Here is a 23,633-nt window from a genome sequence, read left to right on the forward strand (position 1 = left end):
TACCCATGCTCAGGTTAGGCTCTCTTTGAGGTGCAACTACAATAGCACAAGAGAAACCCTTCTGCTTTTCAGAGAGGAAAGCTGCAGCAAGAGACTCCTACAAGAAGTCCTTACAACAGAGGGTCTGTAAGCCAGCCAAACAGTATCTGGAAGACTAAATGCAATGCTCATTCTGCATTTGTCTTTTTTGGAAAGCCTTCCTAAACTTTCCAAGTCTTGCTCTTTAAACCAGCCAACCCATACTGAAAGTCCCAATACAGGCACCTGGTCTGGCCGTATCAGAATTGTGTCTTATTTAAAGAAAACCCACCACTACAGACATTCCATTTACAGCTGATCAGCACACTGCTACAGGGAGAGATGCAGAAGCTGGGTTTTTTTCCCCATAAACACACTGCACTATTCAAAGGTTTTCATCTTTAAATTTAATTAAAGAAAAAGGTCTCAAAGTGATTAAGCATGTCTGACTTCCAGCTTCTTTTAATGGCACAAGCCAGTGCAGTAAATAGTAGAAAGCGAGCCCAGTTAGAATTTTATTTTAATAAAAAAAAAAAAAAGAGAAAACTCTCAAGATGTGAGGTCCTATTAAAAAAGTGGCCGTTCACTTGTAAACAGAATAAAAATGTTAAGAACAGTTTCATACAGCTTAAACAAAACCACTTTTCTTAAGCAGTACAAGTAATGTTACAACACCATAAGAACACCAAAAGCAGAAAACAAAAAATATGGCAGAAGAATCACATAACATTACTAAAATGATAAATTATTTACATTGAATATTAATAGCTTGACATTTTTATTGCTCCAATGGTAGTGTGTTGACAAGTAAATGTAGTAAACTGTCATAGTGGGACAATAACAAACATGTACTTATGTTTTTGCATATGGAGTTTTGTACCTATCAAGGAAAGCATAGGAACTTTTTTTTATTTATCAAGACTACACCAGATTTAGCAAAAATGTTTTCTGTTTTGAAGTCACCCATCTACAACAGAATCCACACTTCCTAGACTTGTCTGTGCACGTCTTAGAACACTTTTTTTGTTTTCCTTCTATGGTAAAACTTCACAGATCCAGGTGGGGAATCAGTAGGTAAGAGCTTTGATGCTCTGCCAGTATTCTTTAATACTTCAGTACTCCTTACATACAAAAGTTACTAGATACAAACCCATATATTTCCTAGATAAAAACTAGAAAGGAAAATTAGTGTCAATATGTTTATATGAAAAATTAAAACATTGACTTGGTAGACAGTAACTGCTTTTAAAAATCTGCTGCAAACTCACACTACTGATAGTTACTAGTTCCCTTTTCTCCTTACTCTCTATGATGTTTTCTCTTTTGTTGGAACCAGTAAAGGCACTTTACCACTTCCACTACACTTTGCTAACATTTATCTCTGTTATATTGCTACAAATTCTTTCTCCAATTAAGTAGTATCCTCTATAAACTGGTTTGCCAATTCATGCTGACTTTTGTCAAAAGTAAGATTTTCAGTCTCGTGAGATGTAATTACCTGCTGAATGTTATTATGTTAAAGCAAAGGATAGCCCAGGCAAAAAAGAACCTGTAGGCAGAAGTGCATGAGTTCACAGAAGTACTTACAGCTGCCTTCATCTTTAAATGAGCTATGGAACCTGTGTCTTTCAGATGCAAATATAATACTGCGTGCTGGTTTTGCATTTTAACGCAAATGTATCTACTTATTAATACATGGAGCTTACTGTAAATTACAGTTTTGGCTCATACTCTTTACTCGCTGCTTTATGGCCACATATTTAAATGTCTATTAAAACACAAAAAGAAACCCTTTCACAGTTTGAAGACTATACAATTAACAATTAAGGACAAAGTAAAATGTACAGAATTTACAAACTTAAAATGTAAACTTTAAAAACCAATATTCTGTGCTTAAGTGCCTGGCGGTGCCTGAGAGAGACCCAGGGGCAGACAATCTGTTGCGGGCAGAGCATCCTGTGACACTGGACGTGGCCAGGCCCACAGGAAGGGGATAAAGGTACGAGGGTGGGAAAGCAAAGCCAAGATCTTATTCTGCCTCATATCTCTGGTCATATCGCAGCACGGGGTGGCCAGGGAGTAGCCCAGAGGGACCAGGGGCTCCTCTAGCTCTGGGTGCTCTCAGCTTGGCACAGCACTTCACAGAAATAAGACAAATCAGGTTGAGAAATTTTGACCTGAATATGATGAAGTCAGCACAAACTGAAGAGGATTTCTTTTAGCAGCGAGACTGAAGACTGCTCAGCATCCACTGCTGGCAATGACTAGAACTCTCATTCGGCTTGCCTGTTCTCTCAGTTGGAAAAGAACATTTTGAAAATATAGTCACATAAAGAAGAAAATAAGAACCTGCTGAGTTTTCTTGAGTTTCTTACACAAAAAAAGAAAATTACTAACAAAGTTCTGGCATAACAGTAAGAAACTTCCATTGTTTTGTTAATTAAGCTAAGCTTCCTTCATTTACTCTAGAAACTTCTTTGTAAGGGAAATACATAGAATTGGGTGTGCTATTTCAGTTTTGGTTTACAGTGCATTTTTCTGCCATTAAGTGTTTTCTCTGCTTCCAGTTAACTCTCATCCTAAAAAAATTAATTGGAGAGAACAGTTTGCTTGGCTCTGTAATAGAAGTCTGAGTTGCAAGGTGTAGCTAATGTTAAATTCAAACAACACAGTAGTTTTTTTATTCATTACTTTACAAATGCAATCATACAATTAGTTGTCACCAATCTACCAGTCAAATGAAACCTCTGCACTAAATATACAGATTTCAGAATCTGAAGTATCAGTCTGTGATTGGAAACTACTGCAAGAGCTGGAGCCTGACACTCTTCAGCTGTACAGTAAGAAATTTGATTTGAAGTAACAACTTGCATAAAACTGGCCTTCTGTAAACACTGCGTACAAGAAATCTGGCCTACTACAGTTATTAGAATGCAATGGTCTTAACAAATACTATATTTTAATACAATATTGCATACTGAAAAGATGCGAATACATTCAGAGGAAATCCCAAGTCACCCTGAAACTGAAAAGCAACTTGGGATGATGTCACATGGAGTCAAGTCGCTGCAAAGAAATGCCTGGACACTTACAATGACATTCATCACAACTTGCAGATACTCAAGTCATCTACTGTTTTTTCTCCAATTTCTTATTCTTAGTTAGGAAAGGGAAGGAACTTTCATTTTTCATTTGCTTACTATTATCAACTGGTCCTGCTTAGGCCAGCCATTACAGGAAGTTTTTCTACAATTACTTCCCTTCCTGAGATCAGGCAAACACGGAAGAATCCAAAAATACCTGTGAATTCCACAAGGCATTTGTGGCTCTTCAGAGTGTGCCTGAATGCCAAAACACATACATGAAGCCCTTCAACTGATCCACTTCCTCCCATCAGCATATTTTGAAACACCATTCCGATTTAGATAAAATTTATTTCCACTGGAAAGGATGCCACGTCACTTGGCTGTTAAAATGTTGGAGTATTATCACAATACAAAAATAACATGTTACTTCAGCTTTGACTTGGCTGTTCCAAATTTTTCTCCTCAGTAATGAAAGTCTCCAATTATGAAACACATTTTTCCTTATTTAAAAACAAAACAAAACTTGACATCCATATATTCCTAACTTAGAAAGAGGCTTTAGGATATTTTCCTAATAGCAGCCACCATCTACCCCACAAATGCAACTTTTTCAAAGGTCAACAGTATTTAAGCTTCCTATTTCAGGTGCTACAAACAACACCTGAAATATTTTTAAAAAAAGACAGAAATGCATTTTTCATCCATTTACTAAACAAAGTGCAACTGAGCCCTACACATCTGATAGTATGTACAAACTCATTATGGCTTTACCATAAAAACAGGATGTGAATGGGTCTATACAATCAGAGGGATACTAGCAAATGTAATGAATAAAACAATGTCAGACTGTTGGCAATAGAATAAGAGCTATATTACATTCTGTAAACCTTGGCATACCACACTTTACATTAGCAAAGAGTCAATATTTACAAATCCATAGTGGGTAAAATAATTAACCCCCTAATGTAAATGATGATTTTGCAAAGTGCAGGACAAAACCAGTGCTGTTGATTCCAAGTCCTATGCAAGCAAGTTATACTAAAATCATTACTACAAGACGCTTACCTGGACATTTCTACTGAGGGTTTATAGGATTGCGACATTTAGAATGAAATATAGTATGACACAGCATTAGAATGCATGTTTGAGGACAGCAAATATAGAAATTAATAAGGCAGCATGCTCAGAACAAGTTTAAGCAGCACTGATGTTAGATCCCTAGTGGCAACTATATCAGTTATTGTTAATGTTAAAAATTCAGAGTGCAACATAGAAGCCTCATTTAACATAAAAAAATGTGCAAATTGTTCTCTTCTTAACAAAAGAAAGTAACATAGCAAGGAAGATATTCTACTGAAGAGCATTTTTAAGTCACAGCAAAGTAGACCATCTTCTTTCCAAAATCATCTACAAGGCACTAAGGGTAGAAAATGACAGGTAACATGAAAGACCAAATGCTGTTCCTCAGTCAGGTCGAAATATGGGATATTTTGGTAAGAACTCTATTAATATTACCTGTTGAAGAAGGGAAAAAGACAAGAACAGAACACAGTAACCAAGAAGTTCAAACCTTCAGCACAATTTCTATGCAACATTAGCTAGTACCTCAGACTAAACATATCTGAGGTATTTTGTAAGGAGGGAATGTTTCCCAGAGTAACAAAGCCTGACTTTTTTGGGGTGACTATCTCTCTTCTACAAGTTTACACAATCTTCACATGAAAATGGATGGTGGAGTAGTAGGACCACCAAAATATTTAGAATTCTGTTTTCCTACATGGACTGTCTGTCTTGATTAAATCTTTATGAAATTCAGAGCTGGCAAAAAAAGAAAAAAAAAAAAGATAAAATATCCAGACAAAAAAACACTACTATAAAAACGCAATGTTTCTGCACAAATAATTTGAATCAAAGTAATTATGAATACCAGTGGAAAAGGTGGATAAGTGTTAAAGAACTATGGACTGGTGTGGGAATCACCCCAGCGCACCAAGTCCCTGCAGGTCTCCCTCATTACAAATGACAGACCAAAACAAGTGTACCTGCAGTACATATGTAGAATTGTTATGAAAACATGTTTAGTGGTGACAATTTCTAAGTCTCAATATATGCCATGGCTGCTCTTATTAAAAGCAGCCTTCATAGGTGCATGTCAAACACAACTTCACGTTTTTCTGAGAAATCTTTTCAGACAGGCGACAGTCTAGTAAATTAAGGATTTTTTCTATAAAACCAGTTATGTTGAATACTAAATAAGTAACAGAAGTAATACTTACATATTCCATCATATTGCTAGTTTCACATTTCCTTTTACTCAGCTTCCAGTGCAAACCAAGCTAAGAAAATAATTATTAAAGGATTAATACATATCACAGCATTGTTTTGATGAGTAATGTAACAAGCATTAGCAATATCAAATTATTAGGATCTACAATACTTCAGACACAAGTTTAAGATCAGTATAAAGTAGGAAATTATAACAAGACTAAAATTTCTACGTGCCAATTATGCAAAAAAACCTTACTATTTTTAAAGCTGAAAAAAACAAGCACTCTAACTTTTCTTACCTTATGATATAGTCTGTTATTTTCCCATTCTAATAACTTCTGAATTGATCTTCTAGTCTAAAAAGTAAGTCAAAACTGTATTATAAATGGTTCAGTAGCCAGCCTCATCCAGAAGAATCTTATTATTGCATTTCTGGCTTAAGATTAATTTAAAGTAAATTAGTTTTATAAAAGTAGAACCAAGCAAACGAGAAATTATAAATGGAAGTTCTACCACTTCAACTCCCCACTCCTCAACATCAGATCTTCTTCAGGAAAAAAAAAAAAAAACACCCACAAGTTTTTTTTTGTTAATTTAGGACTGCAACTTTTCCAGAATTCATTTACTTCATAAGAGATCCTTTTGAATTTAGCATTTTTACCTACCATAGCCAAGCCAACAAAAACAGAATCTCCCACATTCTCTTGGCCAAATACTGTACTCACTACAGGTAGTCTACTGACAACACATAATTTACATATATGGAATTTCCAGATTTTGCTAATGTAATTATTATCTGAATCCTGAAAAAATCTCAACACCACAGAACTCCGGCTCACAACAAACTGTGCCTGTATTTTCAACTCTTGGATATCAAAGTGCATATGACCTTCATGTTTTGTTCTTTCCACAGTTGTGGGAGAGGAGAAGATTTTTGGAGTTTCAGTGATTCTTAAGGTCAAAAAGACCACTGTGATGATCTACTCTTGCTCCTGCATAGTATGCCATGAAATTCCATCCACCATTTTCTTTGCGAAAGCTAATAATGGTAGGTGCACTACACCATCTTGTTAAAAAAAGATACAAAGCTATCCAATCCTGAGTCAAAGACTTAATAGCGGAGAATCCACCACTTCTTTGTAAATTTTTCCAGTGACAAAGCTATCCTTGGAATTGAAAACATTGTTTCCCGTTTCTGCTTAGTTTCATATTCCAGCCTTTGGATCTTGTAATGTCTTTTGTTGCTAGATGAGAGTATGGAGACTGGCTGGCTGGAGTTAATTTCTTCACAGCAGTTTGTATGGTGCTGTGTTTTAGATCTATGACTGAAATAGTGTTGATACCACATCAATGTTTTAGCTATTGCTGAACAGCACTGACCAAAGGGATATCCTGTGCCATGTAATGTCATGCTCAGCAATAAAACTGGGGGCTGTTCTTTCCAAAGTACCCTCCTGCCCAGAGACAGGCTGCACTTCAGTCTCCTGGTGGGAGGTGGTGAGTGATTTGCCTTTGCATCACTTTGGCTTTCTTCCCTTTTTTTCCTTCACTTATTAAATTGTCTTTATCTCAATACATGAGTTTTTCTTAATTTTGCTCTTCCGATTCTCTTTCCCATCCTGCTTGGGGTGGATGGGGAGGAGTAAGTAAGCTTAGTTGCTGGCCAGGTTCAACCCACCACAGGAGAAAATTAGGAACCATCTTACACTTGTGATTGTTAGAGTTATCAAATCTCTCTACTATATACACAGATACATACCCACAGAAATAACATGATCTTCCCTACTCCTACTTGGTACATATTATTTGTATCCTTGAGAATTACATTAACACTATGACATCACATGGGCATTTATTAGATTTTCACTAGCACAAGAATATTAAATATGGTTTTAAAACTGCAAATATTCCACCTGTATCTCAAGAATATTCCTCTGCAATAAGGACATGTACAAAAGCAGTTAAAATGAGCTAAAACAAGCCCTATAACTTTTTAGTGATATAGGCTTCATCGACTAGCAGTTCAACAAGCTAACATATTATGCCTTTAGTGCATTTTATTTTAACCAAAAACTCAATGCCAGTCAATGCAACTGTTACTTCCTTAAGCAAGTTGGAAAGTTTGGCAAAACACTTCTGTTTTATTTTCTCTGAAAAGCAATACCTATTCCTTGTTTTTGCTTTCGGTTTGTTTCATTAAAGATCATAAACTCTCAAAATCCAGAAGCATTATTTTTTAACAGATTTTTACTTAAGATATTTTTCTATAATTAAATTGACAAGTGTGAGAGTTGTTTTTTTTTCCTAGTGCACCTACATTTATCCATAAGATTTTATGGCTACAAGTCTCACAAACTATGTAGCTGCAAAGAATATAATTACACTGTATCTATGTATTTCCTAAACATTTACTGCTGTGATAAATCAATTCTAAGTGTAAACAATAGAGGTAATTAAGATCATGTTTACCTGAGAATGCTAAAGCGCTTTTCAGAATTATTACTTTGGACCTGATTACAAGAACTGTCAACTTTCTGTTGAAATAAATAAATAAATAAAATGGAAGTCTTTAAAACTCCCAAATAGAAAATGAATTTGTTCTTAATAGAAACAGCACAGTAAAATATGTCAAATAAACCATAGCTCAGAAATGTTAACGGTAACTATCACATACAAAAAAGTGATTTTTAATTTAAAAAAATATTTATTCTGGGGTGTGAGCATGTCTGTGAAGAGGAAAGGTAATTTTCACTCCAGTTCAGGCAGTCTTTGAAGGTCCATGTCCAGTTCTGCACTCATTTAATTCAATTCTTAGACCTTTAGACATCATGGAAATTTAGGTTATCGTCCTGTTCTTCGAACTGAGATGGGATTAGCTATTCCTAAAGCTATTAATTCAATTAGTAATTTGGTATAATTTGCTTCAGTAATAAACATATTTTTATTTTCTAAGGAATGGAAAACGGAATAGCCTTTTGCATGCAAGAGAGAGAAAAAAAGGGTTTTGAAATGGGGATGATACTATTAAATGTTATTTAGTGTCATCGGTAATTGCAAAATAAATAGAATAAGAAGAATGAAACATGTACTTACTCTTTTGTTAAGACAGACTACAGGCCACAGGCTACAGCCCAGTGTGCAGCAGCAGCACAGACAGCCACAAAGCAGCCATTTTACATTGACAGGGAGATTCTTTCTTAAACAGGCATTCACACGACTGATGCTGGTCTTGAATTCTTCTGGGGCAACCTGCAACAGAAGTGCAGAACTTCAGTGGAAAGCAATTATGGGTGCATTTTCTCAGTAACTGCCTCTACAGATTAAAATGTAAATGAAACATAATACCATTATACAATACGACCTCATCTTCTAAACCACTGGTCACCCAGTGATCATGAAAAGTCACTTTCCTGTGACAAATTCATTTATGGTGCATGCTTTGCAAAAACTTGCATTAAAATGCTAAACATTGATTAGATGAACAGCCTCATCCTTAGTTATTGCACCATTAATAAATCAACTGTCCTGATAACATAGTGGTCCCAAACAAAACTGTAGTGGGAAACTGCTGTGCAAGATATGCACTGGCTACACTGACCAAAAAAAACCTGGAAGAATGACAGATAATCTTGTTTCCAAGGGAATGTGGAACAGCTTCATAGTAAAAACACTTGTGTGTCACATAGGAAAAAAGGATAACATTGTCCAAATTAATTTCATATCAATGCAAGTCTACACTGCATCTGGGTGAAGGTGGGCCTCTGTCCACAATAAATTCCTAAAGTGGTCCATACCAACATGGGGCCACAACTTCACTTGTGGCCGCTTTCTAAAATAGGGAAGCTGGGAAAGACATATACTGGATTATATTCAAGGCAAAGAAATGCATCTTGTACAGGGTTATGAATAAAGCCTAGCTGTTGAACAACAACTTATTTAAATTAAGGAATATTCAACAGAGCTTACTCAAAATAGTATTTTCTATATGTTGCCAGTACAGAGTCACAGTGGAAAACCACATTTTCTATCAGAAATAAGCTACTTTCTCTGCTAGCAGATGTTTCTTATGAAAAGAGTGAGAGCACTTACCTATTTACATACCCCAAATCCCTCATCTCTCTACAGAATCTAAATAGGTTATATCTGACAAGTCAAATATGGATTTGTGGCATTGACTCCAAGATGGCACTCTTAATTGTAACACAATCCAGCATTCAAATGCACAAAGCAGAATAATCAGATTCAACTTTGAGAGACTTGACCAGTCAGGCACAACTCAAAAAAAAATAAAAATAAAAAAAAAAAATCTTTCTTAACTACTTGACATGTTGAAGAAAAAATTCCCTAGCATTAGTCTGCATACAAAGCTGTGCAACTACAACAGCAACAACAACAAAAGCATTAATTTAATGACAAAGACTCCTTTCACCAAAGGAGCAAAACTATGGGACAGGAAATGGAGAGGACCTGATCCTGCTACCTCCGCCTATTCACAAGAGCTAAATTCAATAAAACATTGCAGGAAAGGGAGTAAATAAATACAACATCTGTTTCCTGGCCATTCAGATCACGCAGTATAGAGTCAGAGGTCATCTGGGTTTGTACACAAGCCAGGCCTACAGTTAGTAATATAAGAACATAATTTAACACTGTGATATTTTACTGCAGGAATTGATAAGTGCACAGAAAGTATTTCTTTTGCAATTATACAGGCAACCCCCCACACCCCATTAAACAGATGGTCTTATAATTCTTTTTACATATACAAATGAAGCAAGTAAAAAAATTTTCTTTAGACTGATGGGAACATCAACATTTAAATATATTTTTACATTAGATGGTTTAAAAAAAAAGAAAGAAAATGACAAAAAGAAACAGAGATCCTATGTATTGGGACATTTCCAACGAACAGAAAAAAAAAATCACATTGTAATGTGGAAAACTAGCGTGTACTTGCATGTATCTGAAACAGAAGGTTTTACAGATCTCTTTGCCAATGCTGGCTCTTGTATTTAGGATGTAACAAGTATCAGATGCACGTGACCAAGACCATTTCATCATCAGTGTGGGAAAATGTTTTACAGTAAAGTACAACTGAGTTGGTTGTATGCAGTACAAGTAACGCTGTACAGCTTCTGCAGTCAGACATGCTTCAAAGTAAATTGAGATTACATACATTAACAAACTAGCATTCTCAGCTCTTAAGGAAGTTTATATGTTCCTAACAGATACATACAAATGGCACTTTCCTTGATAAGTCTTTTGCAACTTGTATGTATCATTCTGTTTATTTGAAGGATAAAAATAAATAGTTTTTTTCTTGACCCCATTAGTACTTTTGCAATGATTCCCACTAAGAAAAGAGAATGTTTCTTTTTCTATTAGCCACAAAGTTTACCTGACCTTCACAACACGACACCCCAACCCCAAAATACAGCTGTATAAACCTACCAAAACCAATGGAATTGCACACTCTAGAATGTAGTTTAACATGAAGAAACCTTATCATCAGTGATAACATCCAACATGAAAAGGAGTCAACCAGATTCTTAGATCACAGCTGGCAGAAAAACTGGGGACCTAATAAGCAAGTACTGGGATGGTGAGATTCCCTATTTCTGTGCTACTTTTAAGGGAGTCACTGTTCACATCAGGTTAACAGTTTGATGCTACTTTCTAAGAACAGTGTTGAAGTACTCTCCTTCCTGTAGAGCACAGCACTGCCAATAGCTAAACTCAAAACCAACTTTGAATGCCACCAAGAAACAGAGAAAATATCTATTTCAGAAATTTTGGTATGATGTTTACCTTCATATAGTATTATGAAAGCACCACTACTACCCGCTAATGCATCAAATCCTTTCATGTAAAGGTGAATCTCTCAGCTGCAACATAAGATGAAATTACTTAAGATGGTTTTGACTAACCCAAACTACTGCATGTATTCCTCTGTTTAAGAAATGTAATCACAATAAATATTACTGTCAGCCAACGACATATCTTCATTTGAAACTAAAGGAACTGGTGACCAAGATAAGCCTCATTTTGTGATAAATAGAAGCAAAACACAGTTTTCTTGCTCTCAGTTTACAGCTCAGTAACAGTTAAACATTGTTATACTGTCACAAAGAACAAAATATCTGTAAATAAAATCACTGTTCCAAATGAAACAGTCACCAAAGAATTTTGTTGATTTTTTGTCATAATTTTGTCTCGCCTTCTTGCAGGTACAGATATTGAAAGGTTAATGTGAAATGACTAATGTATTTGAAACAAATGGAGAATTAACAGCGCCTCCTGCACTGCGAAAGCTCCCTAAGAAAGTCTAGTTTTGAGTAATTTTGGAAAGTCTCTGGGAGCGTTTCTGTCTGGGTCTTGAAAAGAATGAGATAAGTACATAGCTTCTGGCTGTGCAGTACACCTTGTAAAGAGACATTAGTTCCTTTTAGGTCTTTAAGGGAGGGGAAAAAAAAAACCAAACATAAAAGGAAAGGAGGGGGTGTCATAATATTTTACAACAGGATGCCAGAGAATCTACAAACACAGGAAGAAAGCAAGTAAAGCCCAGCAGGCCCGATCTTTCTCCTTCAATCATGATCACAAACCCTATCAATCACATGTTGCAATGGGATCACAACACCAAGACCACGTTTTATGGCTTACATTTCCCTGCGTTGCACAGTAATCTCTGTATAGGACCCTTATTGTTTTAAGATCAGGGCAGGAAACTCCACTTCTTTCCTTAAAGTTCATTGACTTCATCATTTTCCTGTCACCTGGAGCAGCATGTGCTATTGTGTCATATATCAATATGAGTATTTTGTTAAAAGCTTTTAAATGCTTGCTTTAAAAGAATTAATAATCCTATAGAACTGTAGCATACAGTATTTAAATTTTGTCAGAATTTAAATTTAGGCCAAAGTCCAATCACATTATTAAAAGTTAAATATTGCCTCTGTATTAAGTGTAGTCAAATCTTTTCTTAAAATATTCCATTGAAAAGAATGCACTGTTCAAAAGCCTAAGCTCAGCTTTTATTAACCAGCTGAAGCTTGCATCTCATCCTGAAAGATAAATATTGTCAACCTAGCTGAATCAGCTAGGCCCAACATCTGACCTGATATTTTCCTTTATTGTTTTACTGTCTATGTTTTATTCTCAGATACACACATTGACCTCTCCCAAAAAAACCAACAAACATGTCTCAAGTATTTAAGATGTAATTACATGCATCTTAGTTCGAGGCTAATTTACAATAACTATCCAGACTGGGAGATGAGGAGGTAGGGGAGATAGGTGAAGAAGAAGGGGTATTTCCGATTTTAAAAAAAGAAAATTAGCGGAAGGTTTACTACCATCATCATGTAGATGGACAAACTGAGGGTCCGAAAGCTTAAGTAAATTCCTAAGACTACACAGTGGCAAAAATCCAAAAAGTTAGTGCTTCTGGGTGAAAGGCATAGCTAGTTTTATCTATTTTGGATTTTTAATGTGCATTGGATAGATTTTAATCCTGTGTTTAAAAATCTAGATCTTCATCTGCGCTTATTAAAAAGAAAAACAGTACCATAGAGAAATTTATCAACCCCACCTAATGGCTTCACCTTTTACACTGCATTAGCAGATGGGATATATTATTATCAATTCACAATGGACAAGAAAGCCATTAAACTTAATGTTACACAGACATTCTGAATAAAGTATGACATTGCCTTATATTAGCTGTGTACTAATGCAAGTTCATAGTAAACATTTTAATCACAAATTGTTAATATAAACAGTCACTATGCTATTCATAAATTGTGATTTCATAAAAAGTAAAAATTCATATTTTAAGCACAGTAAAAGATCTTAAAGTGGTGTATCAATTGACTACAATGCTTATTATTGTGAATTATTTATCAGGGTTATCTGAAGAAAACCCTCTTACTGGAAAAAACTAAGTTTTCATTTTCAATAGGGATAACAGTGATTGACTGCCACAATCAGAGGAAGAAGCAGATTACTTATTTCTTGCAATTCATGAAAGTATTAAAAACCAAAAAACCCACAACTGGTTTTTAATGTCTTTCATGACAGCGTGTGGCAGGTAGTAAGAAAAATGTGGTTACTATCTTATTTGATTGGTGTTTTCCCCTCACAAAAGGAAACTAATTTATTTTCAAAGTCTTCTTACTTAGAAAGCCCCTCAAATCCACTTATGAGAAAAAGATAACAGGATATCAAGATTCTCAACAGAAGCATACCTATATACAGCAAATCCCCGCTCATGTGATTTATGTTGTCACTGACTAGATCTATAGAACAAGGAGGGTAAATGCCAAGTAGAAGAACTTCCTCTCTCCTCTGCTAAATTACATCCAAGCAGTCAACTGAACTTCAAATTAAACTCTTGTTCACTGTCTATTTAACAAGAGGAGGACAATCAAATGTAAAGTGTGACAGGCATTGATGCTCATATTAAAAAGTGTAGGCCGCAGGGGCTGGGTTTGGTTTGTTTTTTCAATACACACAAACATACTTTAGAGAGGCAGAAAGAGAAAAAATTATATAATCAAATTAAGTTTTAACATCTTCTGCTAGGTATTTTCTGTAGGCTTATTTATAACAAACTACAACTTGACTAAAAGAACATAAAAATTGTTACTTCCAAAAAGTATTCTGTGGCTTTTCAGTGATCAGAAGGAGCTTTGCATAAAAGAATAAACACCAGACATGCAAGATAGTGAAATGCAAATGGTATTATCACCAGCCCTCACACTAGACCTATGGAATCAGTAAGACTTTTCCTTTTGAGCTCAGTGAGATTCTGAAGCAAGGCCAGAGTTTCCATGCTGTCTTTTAACAACCAAAAATTCCAAATAGCAACCTGCTTTTCAATTGCACTGCTGTCAAAAAAGCTAGACAAATTCAAAGCAAGTATTTTATTCATTATACTCTGGGGTGAAAATGAAGGAGAAAAACCCCAGATGAATTTGGCAGAACCAGGAGATGCCATCCAGCTGCATTGTAGTATATTGTTAATATGACTCAACAGCCACTGCAAGAGGCTGCAGAGGTAGTGCAGCTGTATGGTGTAACATTAGAGAAAGTACTAAGAGACAAATAAACTTTTTCCTCGCAAATTCTGGAAGAGATACACAAGGGGGATATTAATTGAAGCAAAATAAAAGCACTAGAGAGTGACACAGCAGAAAGAAAAAAATCCAAGAGAGAAAGAATTCAAAATTTAAGTCTAAAAGAAATAAAATTATGAAAAGAAGTTAAAACCATAACCAAGAATTTTGTTACAAGATTTCATGAATTATTAGCTACAAATGAATATTTATTAAACTTGCATTTAGTAAGATGACAGGACTCCAGAGAAAGCAAGAGACTTGTCACCACTAATTTTCAGAACTAAACAACTATTGTATTTCTGAAAATGTACTAAAAACTTACTTAATTTGTAGATTTGACACTATAATGTTTTGTTCCTTAAAGCTTCAGCTAAAACAGATTCTCTTGTGGAGATCTGTCGAATATAAACTCAAGGCTTGATAGACATATTAAAAAGAGAGGTTCAGTATTTGAAATAATTTAATTCACACAGGAGGTAGCACAAACTCCAGATATCTACAAAGCAAGGTTAAGTGAGTCTGGCTTTCATGTAAATTGCCTGCATGAAAACAGTATGATGACATGTTGAGCTTTTCTGTGTTTGGAATGTCAATAACGATAGCAATCACTGCAAATCGTTTTTTCTTGTTTCAAAGTACACTGTAGGGACTGGTCATCAATCAGCTAGTTCATACAGGACAGTTAATTCAACAGTCTGCAATGGAGTGCTGCCCTGCACTGCACTGTGGATTCGTAAGCATGTATTTGTAACACAGAAACCACTGGATGCACTGGATCTTTCCATTTAAAAGAACAGTTTAATCTCACACTTACCTTCCCTGTCAGAACAGAAGGAAATTCTGTATCAAACTTGTTGCTCAAGCCAAACCTTGAAAACAAAAGAGACAAACAAAATATATTCCACCTAACTTATTTTGTTTCCCTTAATAAAAAAAATTAATAGATTTTGTACTTAAAAAAACCCCACCTATTAATTTTTTTTGCCCCTACATTTACATTATTTCATGAGCTTTCAATCTAAGTTTATATAAGGTCTCATAAGGTCATTTACAAGACAGAGAAATATAGCTTGTTGCCTTACTTCAATACTTTCAAGTCGCTAGAAGTGTAAAAATTCTTCTGTGATTGGATGGCAGTAAGTTTCAATCTTTGCTTTCAGAAAAGAAACCTCCAGCTATTAAATTCCAGTTTTCTAGGTTCAATAATCCTTTTACTGCTATTTTTTTTACTCATGCAATTTATTCACATGCAACAGATAAAGCTAGTTATAAGGAACCCATTCATCATCACCTTAGAAATTTATAACCATATAGTTTTAAAAAATTGCTTTGAGCTGAGTTAAACTATCTCATGCAAAACATGTAAGAGCCACAAAGAACAGTTTTAAAACAACTATGAACTTCTGGAAAATTCAGTCTTAGGTATCACTGTGACTATTCTTTATTGAAATGTTCTTGGGTTTGAGCAAGAGGTAAGTCTTCATTATAACCAGTGAAACCTACAGGGAGCTAGACTTTGCTTGTAAACCTGTGTTACCACTAGCTCCAAAACTAATGAACGGACTGAAATTTCCAAAAAGCTAGTATTTGTGGATCAGCAGGATACCAGCAGTGCAGGCTGACTTGACTTTTTTATTTTATTTAAAGCATGTAAGTAGGCAAGAAGTTAACTAAGCTCTGATGTTAAACCTGCTAGCTTCTGCAGAACAAGAACTCTCATCTTCCATCCCCTCTACTGTAACCGAAATCTTTAACCTTTGCAATGCAGTATTTTAACAAAATACAACAGCAGCTGGCCCCTCAGCCACAACCTTTACATTTGAACAGAGCTCAATGTTAAGTTTATCAAGTTAAATATACATCGTTTACTGTCAGCTCTGCTAAACTATCTCCTGAGTATTTTTGTTCAAAAAAAGAAAAAACAAATCAAAACAAAACAACAAAAGCATCACGGCCAAAAAGGGGAGGCACAAATACAGTTGGTATTGTGATATTTATTGTAGAAACAAACCTTCTAGAGAGATAGTATTTGCTTTGAGTCAAACCGACACCTGAAGTACTCCTTACTGGTCACTTGTACCAATACTAGTATTGCTGAAATGTCAGCAGTCCCCTATTGTTACATAATACAGTCATACTCATGTGCACAGTGTAATAATTCAGATATCCAAACTTGGCAGTGTAACTTGTTCAGAAATATACAAAAACTTAAACCTTAAAGAAGGGAGAAGCATAATAAATGAACTTGTGCTGTCTTTAGAAATCCAGTAAGCTAATTAAAATGTTTGTCAACAATACTGGTGAAGTCCAATCAAGTTCTTCAATGGCTAATTTAAGCCCTGGCTCTTGTGAAGAGCAGCATATTGGAGCACTAACATTAAAAACACCCCCAAAGAGTAGATCTTAATTGAAGTGTTTCTCAACCTTTGTCTCTTAAGCTACTCTAAGCACTATAACCAATTGCCACCTACTTGTGTTTGTTTCATTCAACATATTTTCACTGAAGTTTCTAGACCTGAATGTGAGTGAACTGAACATCAGCAGGGCATGGGCTACTGCACATCCAAGTGAACTGGAAAGCCATGATGTAAAATCAGTGTTACAAAAACAAACAGTAAAAACAGTAAGATACCAGGCAAGCACAAAGGTTGCTAATATAAACACATTTCCATTCTCTGTGAATTTAATCTGCCAAGTCAGCCTCCACATTTTGTAGCTTTTCTTTTTAAGCTGAAATGTTCCACATTTTGTTATACTATGTATTTATTTTTAAGGAAGCTTGAAGACCAATGCAGTAGTCTTTTCAGTCTTTAAAAAAAAAATAAATCCAGAAGAGACTAATGATATGAAGCACATACAGAAGCTTGTTCTGAGGAATATAGACTTTTCTGTGTATCAGCAATGAAACTACCTGAAATGATCACAAAGTTGTAGCAACTGGACAACATAATAAATGAACGACTGGAAAGTTCAGGTAATACTGCAGAATTATTTACCCATATAACAGATTAATTCCACTAAATCATGCCAAAGGTCCACTAGCCCAGAACACTGACTCTTACAGTGGCCAGTAACAGACGTTTAGGAAACAGGGAAGAAAAAAAAAAAAAAGCAAGGAAACATGTCCTAGCATTTCTGCGGAACACTCTTCTGACCTTCAATAATTCATAGTTCAAAACCTTCCTAAGCCATAGGTAGTGTCTTTTATCTCATTGGTCACATATACTCATTAACATTCTCATTGCACCACCAATTTCCATAAGGAATAACATAAATTAATGCTTTCCAATTGAGATCTGTTAAGAATACAAGACCACAACATTACATTAAATTTGAAGACTGATAATTTCATTAAACATATTTAAAACCCAAAACTTTAATCAGTTGCCAAAACATTCCATTCAGCTATAACACAACCAAGAAACCTCAGTTACAGAAATGCACTGACACCTGCAAGTGGCTCAAATATAAAAGGTTTTGACTATATGAAAACAGGACTATGTTACGTTACACTAAGTTTAGTCAGCATCACTGATGGCCTTTAGCACAGTTTTACTAAAGTGTCTCTAGAAGTTTTATAGACTATCCTTGTGATTATTTACCATGTAGTTCAGAAACATTAAACTCCTATTAAATGGGGTGGGGGAATCAAAGAACCAATTTATTTTTTTTTCAGAAATGTTAAAGCAGAATGTTACACAGTTCTACATCTTTGCAAGCAACTTTGTAAAAGTAGTAAAATGTTATTAGAATATTTAATGTAAAAAAAGTTAAGACCTAAAGTCTTGATTAAGAGATAAGTAACTTCATTAGACCTTCTACAACAGACTAATGATGTAGCATGATTTGGCCTATGAAGTCTTCTAAAATTCAGTATATTTAAAAATAGCTATGTAAAATAAATTCTAGTACCTGTCCTTTAAATCATTTAAAACATCAGTTGGTGGCAACTTATTTCTGGGCCAGTTCACTGGCTCTTCAGTGAAAGCTGCCCAAAGTCTAACATTTAGAAATTCAGATAAGTCACCCATATACTTCAGTTGCAATTTTCTCACAGGATGACAAATACCTCTAAAGACAAGGCACTGTTTTGTACAGGCAACAACACTGGAACAGAATTAGGAAGCCCTCACTTTCTAGTTCTTCGTCTCTCTTTCCCTGTTTTAATGTTTGGCATCAGACAAGTCCTATCACCTCATTTGTCCCCATCTGTAAAGTGGAAAGAATGCAACTTCTCATAGGGAGCTGTAATAAGGTATGTAAGATCCCTCAAAATTAAAGACTGAAACAAACACCCTGAATAATCAGTTGTAAAGCCCACCTGCAACCGGTATCACATTATAAAATTCTTTCTGTTAGTTTACAAAGCACAAGGAAGTAAGGTTTCCTGTCCCCAGAACCAAAACAGGACGATTTTGGATAACACTTTCTCATATCTAGAAGAGACACATTTATAGGTGCTTTACTTCTTTTTTCCTTTTGACTTAAATAGCACTTCATTCTCATTTATCCCACTGCTGTATTTATAGCTAGTAATCAGTCTTACTAGACTACACAAGCTAAACCCATTTAGTCAACTCTCACAGAATAGGCTCTCCAGCCTCCTTTCAGCATGGCTCCTTTCCCCATACCTAATCCAGGTTATGCTTAACCTACTTTGAACAGACGAACTCAGATCCTACATACTATTCTTTATGGGGTACCATCTAAGCTTTGTCCAGCATGACAGAATAAAGAAGACATTCATCAAGAGCCCTGAGCTGAAACCTCCTTGAACACTCAACATTTCTCTTCCTAGTCTAAGACCTTTTCCTATGAAGCCAACAGAACTACTGAAGAGCATCCCTACCCATGGATGACGTCTTGCAAAACAAAGTTTTTGAAGGTGGAAGGCTGGGGTCATTTGTTATTTTAAATATGTAGAATCTGCTATTTTAAATATGTGGAAGATAGAGTAATATCAGACAATATTCCAGTGTCATCTTATCACAACTGAGAGCACCTGGCTCTTCCCTGCCTTCCCTAATTGATGACAATACGCTTTTCATTAGCACCTGGATTGTGGATCCCTGGGGCACTCCTACAGAAAATATAATGGAATAACAAAAGTTAACTTGTATCCAAAACTAGGGGATTCGCAGACTTAAGCAGGAATCACAGGCTGCATACTAAGGGCAAAAATATGTTTAATGGCTATTTTGTTTTCTCATTACTATCCATGCACATGGACTTAACGATATAGAAAAGTTATATCAGATAAATAAAAACTTATAACCAAGTTAAGAGTTTGTTTACTGTTTCGTTTTTAAAAGTTATTGCCATTGCTTTGGTAGGCATATGACTCAGGCTTCACTAAAAATGTTTATGTTGAGATATTTGGACACACCAACCAGAGTCATGCTGACTGTGCAAGAAACAGTGAACAATGGGTTTATAACTCATTAAAATGGAACTTCAGAAGCAAAGAAAATGCATTTACTAGGTCCTAGTAATTTCTCTGTGCTAAAATGCAAAAGCTTTTTGAAAACAATATGACTGATAACTAATTTTTTCAAGTATGAGTGTAAGAGCATTGAACAAGATGAGCATAAATTTTGCTAACCACTTTCACATACATTCTTACTCTATTGAGTAAAATAAAAACAAATACACTTTACATGATCATTCTTACGATGCACAGGGGTAAAAGGGTTAGCAAAACAGTCAGTGAAGAAAGCAAGATCCTGCTAAAAATCCTCGGATTCTTAGAATTTATATTTAGTACTGTTGGATACTGCAGTAGAACTCTATTAGGGTCAGCAGCTCACTGAGAAGGTCATAAGAATAAAAGCTCTCATGCAAGAAACTAGTACATACTTTGAATCTACTAACTTGGGAGTTTTATAAGAGGCCTGTACATGAAAAGCTGGACCAGAAGATGACACTGGAATTAGAGAATTATCCCTTCTCTGTGCACCAAAAGTATCCAAGAAGGCCAGCATCAGATGAGGAACAGAAAGCACCTGAAACAAAAATCCAAGGAAAATAATGGCTTTTTAAAAAATAAAGTTTTCTTTTCTTTTTCTCTTTTTTTTAATAGAGTGACTTGTCAGGACAGAAATTTTTACCAGCAACGTTCCAGAGAGGTTCAGAAAACAAACACAAGTTTTACTTGATGATGTATCTCACTTTAGTAACTAGAGCAGGCTGCTTCTGGAAGCCAACTGATTTCAAAAGCAGATCTGTGTGATCAAAAAGTGACAGAATTTCAGAGCTGATACATACTAACCAGAAACTCTTTAGGAAGCAAAATATTTCCCATTTAATACGGAGGTTAGGATTACATACTACGCTGTCCAGGGTTTATTTGCATTTTATTGATAACATACACTGTTTTCATTAATATAAGGAGATTTTTAAATGCATCATGAATGGATAAAAGCTGCCTTCTACCATTCAGGTAGATATACTTGTTACAGGAAGAAAGCTGGGAGGAGTGGAAGAAAGGGAAAATACAGTAGATGGGAATTCAGTTCGGGTAGTTACAAGGACACGTATGCTAGCTCATGATTTCCACATCACTTACAAGTATTGCTTTCTTTTGATGTAGACATCACTAGTTGACAAGAGTTCTTGGAGATGCTCCTGCCCATCCCCAAAAGATGCTAGAGCCAAGGATCTTTAAGGAACATTGCTAATACACAAAAAGCATCACAGCAGACAAAGCAAATAAGTGTGTAACATTTTTTCTAGTTTAGCGTTTAAAATCAGGTAACTAATAAGACGGGTATGTGGTAATCTCATCATTTTGCTTGTGTTACACCCCTCCTTTAGTCAGGCCACATGCTATTTGGGATCAGGACAGAAAGAAATTCCATCAACACAAGCAAGTACACTGCGGTGCAGCAGAGCAACTATCCACTGGCACTAGCTCAATGCAAACCTGATTTAGACTTACATGATGGACACAGTATCAAATCCAACATTAGGATGAGAGAGCCTTCCCCACCCAGTGTTTTTGCTGCAGATAGCTACATCACACTGCACCTATTTAGAGAGAAATGTGTGTTCTTTTATGCAATCCAAAGACAGACCCAAAGCAACACAAGCTTGATGGATCTCCGTAATACAAAAATTTCAATACTTCTCTCCCTGACATGAAAATGACTGTAACAACCAACAACTTGTTATGGATGTACTTTGCTACGTTAATTCCTCCGCTTGCAGGAGTAGGAATATTAAGAAAATCCCTACAAGTAAACATTACATATAAGGTCACACAGTTTGCTCGTCTTCTGATCCAACTGTTTAAATGACTAGCAAACATTCTGGCTCATGTTACATTCTAACGATAAAAACACTAAATCCAAACCAAACTTGCAACTAAGTTTGGAGTAGATAAACTACAACGCAGCCGTGTGCCTCCTCCGCAGTGCAGTGTGGGGGCTCCATGGCTCAGCTGAGACGAGAAAGGGTCATAGTGAAATTGTTTGAACAGACTGCTCATCCTCACATCGTGTGGCGTTTACTTTTTATCTAACAGATTGTTTGGAAAAAGAAGTACACCCAGGGCTGTCAGGGCTGATTAGCTGCTGCTTCTGCACCGAACAGCCAACTGAACTTCAGGTGTTCATTCATGACTTTGGGTTGCCTCGAGCTACTGGAAAATACAAAGTTTCCCGTTTTAAACATGTTAAAAGCAAAACTCCTCTCACAAAACAGGTGATGGAGGGGGTGGAGAGGGAGCAGGGCTGCAGATCACGGTAACGCGGGCAGCTCGCCTCCGCGGGGGAAGGGGAGGCAGGGGGCAAAAAGGGACGGGGCACAGTCCTCCTCGCATCCTCACGCCCTCCCGGCACCGCCAGCAGGCAACCGTACCCGGGCAGGACGGTGCCGCCAGCAGCCCGGTGCTCCCGCCCGGCCGCTGCCGCCGCCCCCGCCCCGCCACACCGGCCTGTCACGCTGCCTCGTGCCCGCCGCCAGCCCCCACTCCTTACACGGTGATGTGCCCGGCGCCCCGTACCGCTACGGGATCCGGCGCGTCGCGGGGCCGGGGCAGCTCCTGGCTCCGCACCACAGGCTCGAACTCCTCCTCCTCCTCCTCCTCCAGTTCATAGATAGTGTCGAAGTCCGCCATATTGGGGAGTAGTACGCTCATCTCAACCCCTCCCCCCGCGCGGCCTCGCCACGCGCCTGCGCACTGCGCGCGGGGGGGGCGGAGCCCCGTGCGCCGCCGGCGGCGGGAGGCCGGCGCGCAGGCGCAGTGGAGCCCGAGGCAGCGTGTGCGCGCGCGCCGCCGTGAGAGTGTTGAGGGGTGTAGGGGGGGCGCCTGGCCCCGCGGGGTGGCGGAGAGGGTGTCGGGCTGCCCGCCCGCGGCGGGAGCCCTGCTGAGGGGACGTGGGTATCCCCCGCCGCCTCTCGGGAGGTGGTGCCCGCGGGGCCGTAGCAGCCGACCCCGGCGAGAGGAGGCAGCTGCTGCTGCTGCCGCCGCCGCCGCTGCCGCCGCTGCTGCTGCTGCTGCTGCTGCCGCCGCCGCGCCTCAGGTGCGCGCGCCCCTTCCCGCTGCACCGCGCCTGGGGCGGGGGTCGCGAGCCGGCGCGAGGGGGCTGCTGAGGGAAGGAGGGGGTGTCCCGCCCGCCTGTCGGCGCGGCAAGCGGCACTCCTCTGGGTTTTACCCCCTTTCCAGGTGGATTGCTGTGGCGTTTTTAATAAAAAACATCCGGGTGGATACCTTCCCCTTGTCACTTCCCATCTTTAGCCGTCCGCTTGCTTAGGCTGTACTCGGGCCGCTCACCGGGGTGGCGGGGTTGTAGGTAGGGAGCTGCGCGGACGCTGAGGTGAAGGAAGAGGGGGCGATTTTAACGATGAGGCCAGTGGTTGTTGAATTCTCCTGAGGCTTTAGATAATTGTTCTGGGTTTGTTGGTCGATTTGGAAATCGAGTTGTGTCCTGAAGGGTAATGGGGTGGTGAGAGGGAAGCAAATCCACATAGGAGTCCCAAAATTGGAGAAGAGAAATAGAATACTTGAGAGCGGAGGAATGCTCCCCCCCCTTAGTGTAATAATTATTGAGGTAATGTTAAGCACTGTATTAGTCACCTACTGCAAATGTGAGCCAAAAAAGTATTGGTGTTTTTAATGGCAATAATCAGAAATAAAATTCTG

At 37.6% G+C, this 23,633-nt stretch overlaps 1 protein-coding gene across 4 annotated transcripts; it reads right to left on the minus strand.

Moving 5' to 3' along the window:
• Positions 1–406: 406 nt before the first annotated feature.
• On the minus strand, positions 407–22,629 carry CHIC1 (cysteine rich hydrophobic domain 1). Of its 4 annotated transcripts, none has more exons than XM_074835373.1 (7): positions 21,429–21,513; positions 20,348–20,493; positions 15,306–15,360; positions 8,466–8,621; positions 5,672–5,728; positions 5,381–5,440; positions 407–4,619 (listed from the first exon to the last, which is right to left on the minus strand). In XM_074835373.1, exons 2-7 carry the CDS (start codon positions 20,470–20,472, stop codon positions 4,569–4,571), a joined length of 504 nt encoding a protein of 167 aa, XP_074691474.1. In that variant the 5' UTR covers positions 20,473–20,493; positions 21,429–21,513; the 3' UTR covers positions 407–4,568. The 4 variants fall into 4 exon arrangements, with proteins under 4 accessions (XP_074691474.1, XP_074691473.1, XP_074691472.1 ...); XM_074835372.1 differs by having other exon boundaries at positions 20,599–21,499; XM_074835371.1 differs by lacking the exons at positions 20,348–20,493; positions 21,429–21,513 and adding an exon at positions 22,468–22,629.
• Between the last annotated feature and the right edge of the window lie 1,004 nt (positions 22,630–23,633).

Source organism: Strix aluco, chromosome 10, assembly GCF_031877795.1.
Source record: "Strix aluco isolate bStrAlu1 chromosome 10, bStrAlu1.hap1, whole genome shotgun sequence".
Taxonomy (NCBI): Eukaryota; Metazoa; Chordata; class Aves; order Strigiformes; family Strigidae; genus Strix; species Strix aluco.